This window comes from Anas platyrhynchos, chromosome 12, assembly GCF_047663525.1.
Source record: "Anas platyrhynchos isolate ZD024472 breed Pekin duck chromosome 12, IASCAAS_PekinDuck_T2T, whole genome shotgun sequence".
NCBI lineage: Eukaryota > Metazoa > Chordata > Aves > Anseriformes > Anatidae > Anas > Anas platyrhynchos.
The window spans coordinates 13,429,027-13,442,019 of NC_092598.1; the positions used below are offsets into that span (position 1 = coordinate 13,429,027).

Consider the following 12,993-nt stretch of genomic DNA (forward strand, 5'->3'; position numbering starts at 1 on the left):
TCTCGAGCTTTGCTGGACGTCTCCAAACACTGCAGCTGCTGATGGAGACCACAGAGGTGACCGAGAGGTGAAGAACAACCTCTCGCTGCTCTGCTGCCTCGTTTCCTTTGCTGCTGGCTCAGAGACGTCTCGCTGGTCTCCTTCCTGGGCAGGGGGAGCAGAGCACAAATATGCGGCGGAGAAATTACAGTGCTAAAGACTCGGAGGGGAAAATCCACATCTAATAGGAAAATCCTAGGGTAGAGAGTGCCGAGGAATCTGTCTTGGGCCGTAAAGAAGGCAGAGGGGTAGCTGTAAATACAGCCTTCAACCTGGGACATGCAATCAAATCTGCACGGAGAAATTCTTGGGCCCTTACGAAGCCGAAGGGAAGTTTGCGAGGCTTCGCTCGGGCTCAGGGCGCGCCCGCTTGGATCGAGCCGGGGGAACCGGGGCCATCCTCATTTCTAGGCAGTAAAAACAAATAGCTGGGGCAGCGGAGGAGAAGCCTGAAAACAAAGTTACTATCAACACCCTCGACTCTTTGAAATCCCTTCCAAATTCTCAAAGGATAAGATCAATGCGAACAAAAACAATAACAGCGCTGTATTAAAAGAAGGTGAAAAGGCAGCTCCCTCAGCAGCACACACCCAACAAATGGGTTTTGCTTTGCTTTCTCTGAGCTGGCAGGAGGCAGGCAGGGTTAGGTAGAGCCCCAGAGCAGCAGCCAGGTATTTAAATTCTTTTTTTAACTTTCTTTGCAGACTCCGTAATGAAAGCAGCGGTCTGCGTCCCCCTGTGCCGGAGTGCTCCAAACCTGCCCGTGATGGAATGTGCTGATAAAGAGGAAAATTTCCTTGCGGACTTGGTCTGAGACGCAAATTTAAATATTGCTAATTTTCAGTATCAGCCTCAGCAAGAGAAATCGCCGCCCTGGGATCTGTCTGTAAATGGTGGCAGCTCTTCCTGCCCTGAAGTCTGCTTAGACAACACACTGCGTGGCTTCAAATCCCGGTCTCTGTGAAGCACTGATTTCTCCAAAATCATAGGGAGACAGCCTGTGATCCACTTGTTACAATACGATGTGGCTGCCTGGTGTGTCAGGTGTATGGAAACATATGTTTTTGTGAAGTAATTAGTGTGCAATAAGTCAGCAGAGCTCAGCTCAGTTCTGAAATGCCACTTCCCCCTTGCAAATGAAATTCATTCTTTTAGAAAAAAGATTTTTCTAGTAACCTGGTGGTTTGAAGGTTGGTGGTTTTGCTGCCTTTTATGAGGCACATTTAAAGTTGGGCACACTTTGAAAGGCAGAGAAAGCAAGAAGACTGAATGACAGTAGAAAACTTTAACCCAGCTATGTTTAGGGTAACTTCCTGAGAAGAGAATAGGGGGGTTAAACAAAACTCTCATTAAGATTAATGTAAATTGTGCCGATGACTCCTCTGGAGTCGTGTCAGACAACACACACGGAACTTTGGAAAAGAAGGTTTTTTGTGCATTGTTTCTCACTAACAAAACATTTTCAGCTTCAATGCATTTGTGGCAAATCTCTCCTACCACGCAGTTTGCCAGGATTTGTATTTCAGCAGGGCAAGGTCTTAGATCTTAGACTAGAGCTGGGAGTTCATTTCTGCTTTGACTATAGACAAGATTTAAAAAGAAAAAGGCTTCATGAATGCAATGGCTTTCCACCACTGTATCTGTGAAAGCAGAGATGTTCAGCTCAAAGCTTACAAGAATACCCTCGCTGGAATCCAAAGAGTCCCTTGGATGTTATCTGTACCAAGACTGAATCACCTCTAACAGTTGCACTGTTTATAAATCAAATGTATTGCAGATTATAGCTCTGAGCTCACTCAGTGATAAACATTCACATGAGAAGCAAGAATGGGACTTTGAGTCAGTCCCTGTTTAGCCTTCTCCCCCACCATCTCCATTTCAGCCCTGAAATAGCTATCCCTACAAGGGTTTGTCATCCATGCCTTGAGTTAGCACAAGCCCGGTGCTGCTCACACAGGAGGAGGAAGGGATGGCTGCAGGACCAGGTGCTCGTGCTGTCCTGCACGCAAGCTGCTCTTCCATCAGCCACAAGCTTGGCGTCGAGCAGTTTTTAACAGCTCCATGCAGGCAAGCAGAAAAACAACAACAACAAAACTGAAGATAGAAAGAGAAGACAAGCAAATGTAATTAACCCAGGGAGACGGATTTAGCTTTAGCTTATCAGACAGAGATTTGGCTGGTGGAGGCTTCTAGAGCAAACACACAGGTTTTTTACTGTTTTTTTTACTGGTTTTTAAGCTCACTGCTTGTGACCACGTAGTGTCACTGGGTCTTTCATGTGGAAGAAAACCTCAGATGTCCTGTGTGTGCAACTTTTCATCCCCTCCATGCTGCCACACTGCTGCAGCTGGGTCATGCTGGCCCCAAGGAACTGAAACTGTCTGCACCGTCCATTCTCATGCTGCTTTGAACGGCGACAAGATTACAGATCTTGTCCAACATCTATGTCTTGGGCTTAAATGTTCTTTAAAATGCCCGCAAGGCTGCTGAAGTTTTGACTGGATTAAGAAATCCAATGTGATGAGACAACGTCGCAGATAGAAGCACAGTAGATAATACACAGGACAAGCCATGCCTGAACAACACACGACTGAGTGCTGTAAGGACGGTGTGCATGGCGATAGCAGCATCTTCAGAAGTAATTTCACGAAGGCAGTTTTTAAACACTTCCTTTTATGTATGTGGGCTTGTGTGAGTCATGCCTTGAGCTCAGTTAAACTTTCTCCTCGTTGCTCAACATCACAGATAATGACAGTGTCTGGGTATTTACATAGAGATTTCGATATCTTCATCTGGGGATGTCGAGTTGTTTGATAGGAGGGGAATGGAGGAATGAGAGGTGAAGAGAGATGCCCAAAGTCACTTAGCAGGCTGCAGGCAGAGCAGGACAAGGCGCTCAGTCCTGCCCTCTGCTCACCAGACTATGGAGACGCAGACTCGCATGCTACTTTCCACATTGTGATGCAATTGGTAAAATGGAAAAAGGGTTTTAACACGAAAGCTTTTAACATGAAAGCTGCATAGCTCCTCTGCCAAAACATACATAGATTGCACAGGATCCTAGAAAAGTATGTCTACTTCACTCATCGTCACTATTCCTATTAACCAGTACAAAAGTCAAGTAGCCTTCTGGGATAATCTGTTTTAGTTCTCCAACTGATTGTGTAGTTCAGCCCCCATTGCCTCATCGGAGGATTAATTGGTTCTGATGTTCTCAAATTTCATTTCATGTTGGTTTCCAGAAAAACGCTCATATTCCCCTGGTTAATTGAAAAATTTAAACAGATTTTCAATTCATTATGACGTTGTGTTTTCCTAAGACGGTGCCAAGCTCGAAAAAATCAGAGGCTGCCTTTGCTGCATCAACCACGTGTACCTGGTGTACTTCTGCCGTCGCACACATCTCCACCTTTTTGTGGTTAGTTGTTGGTATGAGAATGTCAGAAAAGTGTGTTCAGGTGGATGTCACAGGCTGTGCATCCCGTGGTAGATATGATACACGTATTAAAGTGTGTTTCTTTGTGAAGCACACCAGGACCTTGAAAGCATCCAGATCGCTAGGCCAAGAAAAGTGGCCAAGATGGTGTTTGTTTGTTTTTTTTTTTTAACTGACTTTCCATTCTGGCTTGTCTATGAAGTCTTAGGTCCCTTGTTGCACTGTGGTCACATCCCAAGTGGAAGCAGAGGTGTCAGCCCAGCTGCTCCTGCACTGGGGTCATGGTCAGTAGGGTGCTTCAGAGAGGGAAGGGTCTCCTGCACCCTGGCTGAGTACTCCAAATGCTTGGGAGCAACAAGGGCTCATGAGGAGCCATGTTCCCATGAGGGAAAGGCCCGTTCAGTTACTTCAAGTAGCACCTGCAGGCGTCTTTTAGGAGAAAGGTTCTGGGTTCGGTATCTGGATTGGACAGATGCATCTCTCCTGGAGCCTGGTTTAGAGAAAAGAGAGATCAGGTGCTGCTTCCTCGCTCATACCTGCCGTGCTTAGCATTTTTGAACTGGTAGGCAGCTTCCCACTCAGAATGCAACATTAGGTTTTGTTTAGCTGTTGTGGTATTGCTCTTATCTCTTTCTCTGTGCTATTTAAGATGTTTAGGTATTAACTTTGGACTTAACCAAGTCCAGAAAAGCTGTGTATCGTTGCTTTTACCTACATACATCTCCATGTACTGTGCTTCCACAGACATGAATTGACTTTAGATCGTGGCCCTCAGCACTGCCCATATGCCTCATTAGGGTTAGTCTGGGAGACTGTACTGGTGTACACCACAGAGACATGAGATAAGATAGATCCATATGCTGATTTATGCAGGCTAGGCATGAAAGGCTGCTCTGTAGATGAATTAGAAACCTTCAGGATGGTTTCTGTTTGTGTCTGCAAGTCCATAAACTGATCAGCAATGCCCCAGGTTGCTGGTGAGAAGCCTTCAGTGAGGATATGCCAGTTGGGAGCATTGGTTGTAGTTGCAGGGAAATAAAAATCAGTCTGAAGTGAAGAGAGCTATCGATTCATCTGCTCTTTTTCTCCCTCTCTGTCTCCCCCTGAATTTTGTGTAACTCATAAGCATAGACCTTGCGTAAGGAGATCGCATTTCACACTTAATGCGCATAATTATATCTTGCAAACAGTTTATTAATGGATATATAATCACAGAGTAGCTTGTATATACATAACACTGGTGTTTGATTATGCTGCAGATGCCATAGATCAATGGATACACAGGAGTCTTGCTTATTAGCGTCTCGCATGCACAAAGTCTAGAGAGTAATTCAACATCGGTACCACGCGGTTGTTCATCAAATACTGTTACATAGGGGAAACCAGAAAGTTTAAAGACATGGTAGAGAAGGGCTGTAGTAACATCAGTACATACGAGACCTGCCACTTGAAGAAAATTCCTTTTCTCAGAAATGTCCGCTCTGTAAACCTTTAAGAGGTATTCTTCCCTAATTGTCCGTGCACTGTGAACACTTTAGATCTTATTTCGAAAAGGGATATCTTCTGAGAAATAGCTCTGAAAGTAGCATGTCTACGAGTCTGACCATTTCTATTTTCTGAAGGTGACTCACCCTGAGGCCCAACGAGCAGGCTAAGCTCTCAGCTTGTGAATCAACAGCACAAGGATCTACAGACCAAGGTACGACTACTAACACTTCAGCAGCCTGAGCTGCACTGAAAGGGTTTGCAGCAATGTTGTTGAGACCAGTAACACATAAGGCAATGCACAAGGAGAAAGATTCTAGCTTGTTTTGGCGCGTAGATGATACAGCACTAAAAAGTAAAAGCAAAAAATGGTGCGGTGAGCTACAGAATGCCCACGAGTTTGTATCCCATCTCCAATGTGATAACCTCAGCTTTCCCTCCTGTGTCCCCCAGCTACCACCTGCAAAGCTCCTTCTGATCTGCATGGATGTTGTATGTCTGGCCAGGCGCCAGCAGCTGTGGCCAAGCAGGGTAAATAACGATCGAAATTCTGCTGTAGCCTGTCGTGCAGTAAAGGCGTTCATTTGTGTGCCTCTCCTATATCTGTCTGGGAATTAAAAAATAAATAAATTAGGAACTTTTCTATCTTTAAGACCTGAGTTGCCTTAGTAATTGCTTGGGGCTGCATGGGGTAGTGAAGGGAACAGCTGGGCAATTTTGTAAGCTTCCCATGATGAGAAAACAGGCTTTTTTTTTTTTTTTTTCTTTTTTTCCAGTTATATCTCTTATTATGTAAAGGAATCAGATCTCTTCACCAAGGAGGTATTCTTCAGAGTTCATTTTTTCAAGACATCTTAGCCTAGAGAAACTGGATAAATTCAGAAGAATAATATGAGGCTGTATGACTGTTTTCTATCTCACCCCTTCCTGCTATCCTCTTTCTGCACCAGACCAAGGGAGGCAACAGACAGAGGCAGCGACTGATCTGGTACAGACTTTCCAATAATATTGACTCACTTTATTTAAAACAAAAACTTTGCAGGGGACAGATGAAAACTCCAGGATGACAAATGCCAAACAAAAGGCTGTGGGAAGGAAAGCAAATTTATGTTGTTTCCAAACAAAGTCTTGAAAAATATGGACCAAGAAAGAAAAAGCAAAAAAAAAGGAAAAAACAAACAAACAAACAAACAAAACAGCTTGCTAAGTGATTATGACTCTTATTTCTTATTTTAGGGTTTTACAAACACTCGTCTTGCTTTTGACCTTCATAACTTTTTTCTTTTTTTTAATGTTGTTTGGAAAAAGGCATGTTCAGTTGGTGTTGGGGGGGCAGGAGCTGTGCGATGTACTAGCGAGTAATGAAAGATTACTAGAGGTTAAAGAAGCAGATTTCTACTTTATGAACTTGGCAGCTCTCCTGCAGGTCTACGCACTTGGTATTGATCTTGCTGTAAGATGAATAGATATGGATTTTTTTAAAAAAAAAATCTTTTGGGGGGACCTCTAAATATGCCTGACATTCATGAGAATTTTGCTTAAGGGTTGGTATTAATCTAAATTAATCAAGATACTACATAACATTTCTGTTTTCGGTCTCAGTGCAGCTTCTTTTCAGATTAGGTTATTATTGAAGAAATGTTTTTAAACAGTTCTTTTAGCGCTTTTAACTTCTGAATGTACATGCGTATCTGCATTACAGTGACAAAGTGAAAATGGGAAGATACAGCTTTAACACATCTGGAGTTATTGCCTAAATCTGCAGGTTCCACTGATCACAAATGTATTAGACTTCCTGAAGAATATTTTCTCCATTTAGAAAAAAAAAAAACTTCATTTTTTTATGAAGTCTGTATACAAAATAGTTAAGGAATAGAGACGCTTCCCTCATTTTTTGTTAATTTGCTAGTACTTGATTCACATCATGCCTTCTGGCTAACCTTAGTATTGCCCTCTTTCAATTTGCATGAGTACGTGTAAAGTTAAGCTTGTAATGCTGAGAGATTAGAAAACCTCATTTCTTTATCAAAAGATCTAATACGCTCTAATATTTTTATGCTGGCAATAGGCAGTGTACGATCCAATTGTTTTTTGGCGTGTGCACCTACCCTTACGACACTGCTAAAGAGCAAGGAAGGATTGTAGGAAAAAAATAATCATTAGGATATGGATGGAATAAAAAGGTTTAGGGATAGGTGATGCACGTCCAGCCAGGCTCCCTGATTGAATCAGGTCCTGCAGAACGCCTGTTTGGGAGGAAGAGGAGTTAAGTTGCAGTCTCAGTGCTGTGTTTTTGACATGTATGTGAGGTGAAATGCTGGGCTTTTTGCTCTAGGTCGATGCCAGGATTTCAAAGGCACTGAGCATCCCCGCTGTGGGCTGTCGAGCAGTGGGCACCTCCTCTCTTAGGGCACCCCCTTGCCCACGGCCATGCCCTGCTCAGGCAGCGCTCGTTCCCTGTTGCTCTTGCACAGGCAAGAGGTCTGATGCAGCCCCCGCAATTTTGTGTTTTGTAAAGCAGCAAGGAAGCAGGAAAGGGTTTGTTTCCTTTGGCAGTGGTGGGGTACAGCCTCGGGGCCACCCTTTTGGCCAAGCCAGGTGCCAATGGGCCCTTGCACTGGCTGTTGGGCTCTCAGTGGCCATGAGTGTCACCCCTGGGGCTGTGACATGGCCACCTCTCCCTTCTCCTGACCCAAATGGGACAGCAGGTGCAGGGCACAGCCCTGCTTGGTGCTCCCTGGCTTGTATCAGGAATAGTGCAGCCAGCAGGACCAGGGAGGTGACCGTCCCACTGTACTCTGCTCTGGTGAGGCTGCACCTCGAGTGCTGTGTTCAGCTTTGGGCGTCTCACTACCAGAAGGACATCGAGGCCATGAAGCATGCACAGAGAAGGGCTACAAAGCTGGTGAGGGATCTGGAGCACAAGTCGTGTGAGGAGCGGCTGAGGGCACTGGGGGTGTTTGGTCTGGAGCAGAGGCTCAGGGGAGACCTCAATGCCCTCTGCAACTGCCTGAAGTGAAGCTGTGGGGAGCTGGGGGTCGGCCTTTTCTTGCAGGTACCCAGTGATAGGACCAGAGGGAATGGGTTCAAGTTGTGCCAGGGGAGGTTCAGGTTGGAAATGAGGAGACATTTCTGCTCAGAAAGAGCGGTCAGGCATTGGGACGGGTTGCCCAAGGAGGTGGCAGTGTCACCGTCCCTGGGGGTGTTCAAGGTTGGACACGGTGCTTGGGGACACAGTTTGGTGGGTGATGTTGGTTGTTGGACCAGGTGATCTTGGAGGGCTCTTCCAACCCTAATGATTCCAGGATTCCTGCTGTCCCCGAGTGGACAGCACCCACCATGGGGTTGAGGGAGGACTGAGGGGGGCGGGAAGGGACTTAGAAGGGCTGAGGGGGACTGGAGGTGACTGAGGGGGGCTGAGGGTGGTTGAGGGGACTGGAGGTGACTGAGTGGAGCTGAGGAGGGCTGAGGGGGCTGAAGGGCGCTGAGGGTGCCATCCCGCCCTCCCTCAGCAGCTCTACTACTGCTCCCCTCGAAGCAGGAAGCCGGAAACCATCTGAACGAGCCGCGTTAGCGAAAAAGAGGGGAGCGAGGCGGCTCCCCTCACCATGAGGCGGGGGGGGGCGCCATCGCCCCCCCCCCCCCTCTTTCCCGCCTCAGCGGGCGGCGCGCGAGCCCCCGAGGCGCAGCAGCAGCAGGAGCAGCAGCAGCAGCAGCACTAGTGGCAGCAGTAGCAGCAGTACCAGCACCAGCAGCAGCAGCAGTACCAGCAGCAGCAGCAGCGCAAGCGCAGTGGTAGCGGCGGAGTTGTGAATGGCGCGGCTGTGCCCGGCCGGAGTTGGCGGGGCGGGGAGGAAGTCGGAGGGGAGGGGGCGGGGGCGGGGGCGGGCGGCGGCTGTGCGCGCGCGGCGGGGGGAGGAGGAGGAGGAGGAGGAGAAGAAGAAGGGAGGGGGGGGCGCCGGCTGGGGGCTAACAAAGGGCGAGGCGTAGCGCCGGGGCTGGGACAGGGAGGAGGAGGAGGGACGAAGGGAGGAGGAGGAGGAGGAGGGGGGAGGAAGGGCAGCCGGCGGCCCCACCACCATGCCGCGGGTCGTCCCCGACCAGCGGAGCAAGTTCGAGAACGAGGAGTTCTTCAGGAAGCTGAGCCGCGAGTGCGAGGTGAGGCAGAGGAGGGAGGGAGGGAGGAAGGCTGACGGGGGGAGGCTGGCCTCGCAGAGGGGAAACTTTCCTCATGGGGACCTGGAGGGGGTGTGGGGGGGGGGGGGGTAGCGCAGTCTGTGCGCCGCGCTGCCCCTTATCTCACCCCCCTGATTGAGCGCCCTGTGCCCCGCAGATTAAATACACCGGCTTCAGGGACCGGCCCCACGAGGAGAGGCAGGCCCGCTTCCAAAACGCCTGCCGGGACGGCCGCTCCGAGATCGTAAGTGGGGCCGGGGGGCGCTTGGGGGGGTCCCCGGGTTGGGTTTGGGGCCCCCTCGGGGCGCTGTGGGGGTCCCCGGGGCTCCCCCCGGGCTGGGACCGCGGCGCTGCCTCCCCGAAAAGTTTGGGTGAGCTCCGAGGAGGAGGAGGAGGAGAGGAAGAAGGCGCCGAAGCAATTAAGCCCAAAGGCTCCTTGCTGGGTGTGGCGGGGCTCTGGCTGCTCCTTGGCCGGCCCTTTGCCCGAAAGTTGTGTTTGGGTTGTTTTTTCCCCTCCTTTTTCCCCCCTTTTTCCTCTAAATAACAAACGCTGCGGCGCGGGCTTCGCAGCAGAGCGAGGATTCCCCTCAGGGGACGCAGGCGAGGAGCCCGCCGAGCCTTCACTTTCAGATTTTAATGCTTATTCTCTGAGGAAACAGTAATTTTCGGAGCTGAAATCGTCCACAGGCGCTAGCTAAAAGTCCCCGAATGGGCTGCGTGATGTGTCCGTGAGCTCAAGCGAGCGCTCTTCAAAATCAGGCTTTGGAAGTGGCAACTTGAGCCCTGTTTTCCCTCATTCATTAGGGTTAGCCCGGGCTCTGCTGAATTAAAGCGTGAGGCGAAGTGCGGCTCGCAGCAGCCGAGAAGTGACTGGCTATTTCCTGGTTTGCTTGCTGCTATATGTTCCTTCTGTAAGATCGGCGTGGTGTAGTGTTTCTGCGAGGCTGTTAACTCTTAACTGCTCCCCAAATGCAGAAGTAACCTCTTTTTTCGTTTAAAAGATAGTGAGAAAAGAAGGTAAAAGTTCCCTTCCCGCAGAAGCGACCCCTACTTTCACCTAGTTTGGTTTTATGGCGATTCTGTCATTTCCCTCAGCATGGCTCGTAGTGTCGGCTAGGTTGGAGAAGACCTCAGAGATCACCTAGGTATTACTAGTCAGCTCACAGTCAAATCCTTTATTCACAACCGTACTGAAATATAATTGAATACTAATTACCACAGCCGATCCTGTTTATTTGCATTTCTGTGTAAAAGGATATCCTTACCTTGTACTAAGTAACTTTATTTTACCTAGATCTTACCCATCTGTGGGTTTCGAACCTGTAATACTATTTTATGAGAGGCCTCCTGTTGTCAGTCTCCCTTATTTTAGTATGTTTTTGCATTCATTTTTCATTGTTTGCTCCCTTTAAAAAGTCACCAGGGAAACAATGGGTAGGTAAGGAAAACAATTGTCTGCAAGCATTTGAAGTTCCTGAACAGGTGAAAGTGCAGTGTATACCTGATTCCTTCCCTTAGAAAACAAACAAACAAAGGACGTTTAGCTTAGAACTCGCTTTCTAATGCCACATACGCAGTTATTTCTATAAATGGGAAATCGCTGTAGGTTCACCTTTGTACTTCTAAGCCTGCTGTCTTTCCCTGCCAGAACTTCATCCCTTGGAAGCCACCAGCAATGTCTGCTCTACATATTTTTTCATCTACTTAATTATAAAACAGCCTCTACATTTCTTGATCTGAAACATCTGGTTTTGTTCTGTGAACAGGGCACAAGCAGTCGGGTTTATTTGGAAACGTAGTGTGTGTAATGACTGATGTTAAAAAGAGCTAGCAGTTGTACTTTTTTTTTCAGTCTTGAATGTTTTTCCAGACATCAAGGATTTATTCTTTTATCTCCAAAGGGAGCCTTTGCAAATGACCTTACATATTTTTAAGCAGACAACAAAAAAAAAGGCAGAGAACAGCTTAAGGTTTTAACATAAAACTGGCGATAGGTTGCTGGTTACTTCGATTAAATAGCTCTTGATTGAGCAAGGAAAATAGTGACCAGTATTAATGGAAAAAGTAACTGAGATTGCTGTTTCACTGGTGTTAAATTGCTTTGATAACTTGAAAATAACTTTGCATTTGCAATTTGTTTTCGGAGGCTTCCTAACTGCGCTTGGTTGGAAGGCACTTGCTTGTGTTTACGTTGCCTAGATGTAGGTCAGATCACCCTGGTGCTACCTGATAAGCTTTTTAGCATTTCAGACAGAGCTTTAAAAGGCTCTGTATAGCAAATTACAATTTCGCTAATTTCAAGTTTACTACTTTGATAATAATGTGATGATAATTGCTATTTTATTCCTTACCTTAAGGAAAATTCTGGGTCCAGGGTAGTTCTCTGTGGTTACTAGTGAGACCGTTCTTCAAATTTTCAGTATTGACCGATGATTTTCACACATGGCATTTTAATCGGGTGGTTTTATCTTTACAAAGGGAGAAAGCAGGCTTCAGAAATCAAGAGAGTAAGTTTTCCACGCAGCTTTTAAAGAGCTGGTGGCCTAAATGTTGCCTGCATGACTCCATGAGGATGTGGGAATTTGTCTACTTTCATTTTCTTTTCTCTTTTTTTTGCTAATATTATTCCCATGCTTTTTCATGTTCCTCCAGCACATACAGGGGGTGGGAAGAATCAGGTCCTTCTCTGCCTCGCTCAGATTCCCAGAAAGCAAGGGAAGTTCTGGCCCAGTATCCCCGGGACCTATGGGTGCTGGAGTGGTCCAGAGGGCTGCAGAGGTTGCACTCCTGGGCACCTGGCATAAATTGAGGAGTGCAAAAGCCGCATTTGCTAAAGATGCTGGGAGATGGGAAGGTAGTTTGTGTGTAGAGTAGTAACTTAGAGTAGCAAAGGGGGTAGGAGAAGCAAGCTGGATGCTAATGATCTGCAGCCCCTGGCAGTTTTGGTGCTTTTTGTGCAAGTGTATTCCTGATGAAGCTTCTGTTACCTAGATGGAAATGTCTCAGGGAATCATACTGCAAAGAAGTGTTAACGCACCGGTATAGTATCCCTTCAGTATGAGTAGGACTGATTCTTCATTTTTAATAATGTCAAGAATGGGTTTAGCAGATGATTTAAAAATATATATATTAAAAAAAAATAGCCTGGGATGGAACTTGATTGCAGAGCATTGGTCTCCTGTGGTGGGGGGGAGGAAAGTCAAGACAAAGCACTTCTACTTTCAAAATGGGAGGTATTAATCCTGTGACAGTGTTGCAGTACATGACCGGAACTATCTTAAATAACATGTAGAGCTATTGTGTCATAGGCAGCAGCACGGTTATATTTATACCACGGAGCTGCTCTATTCTGGCTTGCTTGAAAGGAATCTGCTTGTCGGGAAAATCCAACTATTTGGGTAGTATCTGTGTAGCTTTTAAAGAAAAAAAATGTATTCTGGATTAATGACCATTTAAATCTAAGTGATCATGGTAATCAATACAGTGTGATTTGATTGCAACAAAACATGTTTGACCCTGAGATTTTGAGCAGAGTTGTATTCTGGCAGTGTGTTCCAGTATTCGCATGCTTGAAGGATGCACTGTAGTGTATCAGAGAAGGGAGACACCGTGAATCAGATTGTGGAAGCAAAAACCTATTTTTTTTCCCCATCTAGAAGTTGGCATGCTGCTTGGTGCTGATAAGATGTACAAATAAATACAGAGTTCCTAAAGAAAACAATCTTATTTTCATTGGAAGCCATAGGAAATATTTACTTGAGAGCAGTGTATGCTTTTTCCAGTACGGTTAAGTTAGTCCCTCTAATGACTTTACAAAGGGCTGCAGCTGGGAGGAATTCCTATTCCAAGGTGTTCTC

General features: G+C 46.7%; 1 protein-coding gene across 4 annotated transcripts in view; it reads left to right on the plus strand.

Annotated features, from left to right (window-relative positions):
* Positions 1-8,921: 8,921 nt before the first annotated feature.
* CBFB (core-binding factor subunit beta) overlaps positions 8,922-12,993 on the plus strand; it is a 42,050-nt gene continuing 37,978 nt past the window's right edge. The window contains exons 1-2 of one of the 4 annotated variants that reach the window (XM_038185432.2): positions 8,922-9,118; positions 9,294-9,380. In XM_038185432.2, the coding sequence (XP_038041360.1) occupies positions 9,041-9,118; positions 9,294-9,380 (165 nt within the window). In that variant the 5' untranslated portion in view covers positions 8,922-9,040. The remainder of the gene's footprint in view (positions 9,119-9,293; positions 9,381-12,993) is intronic. The other 3 variants (XM_038185431.2, XM_038185429.2, XM_038185430.2) reach the window with 3 other exon arrangements.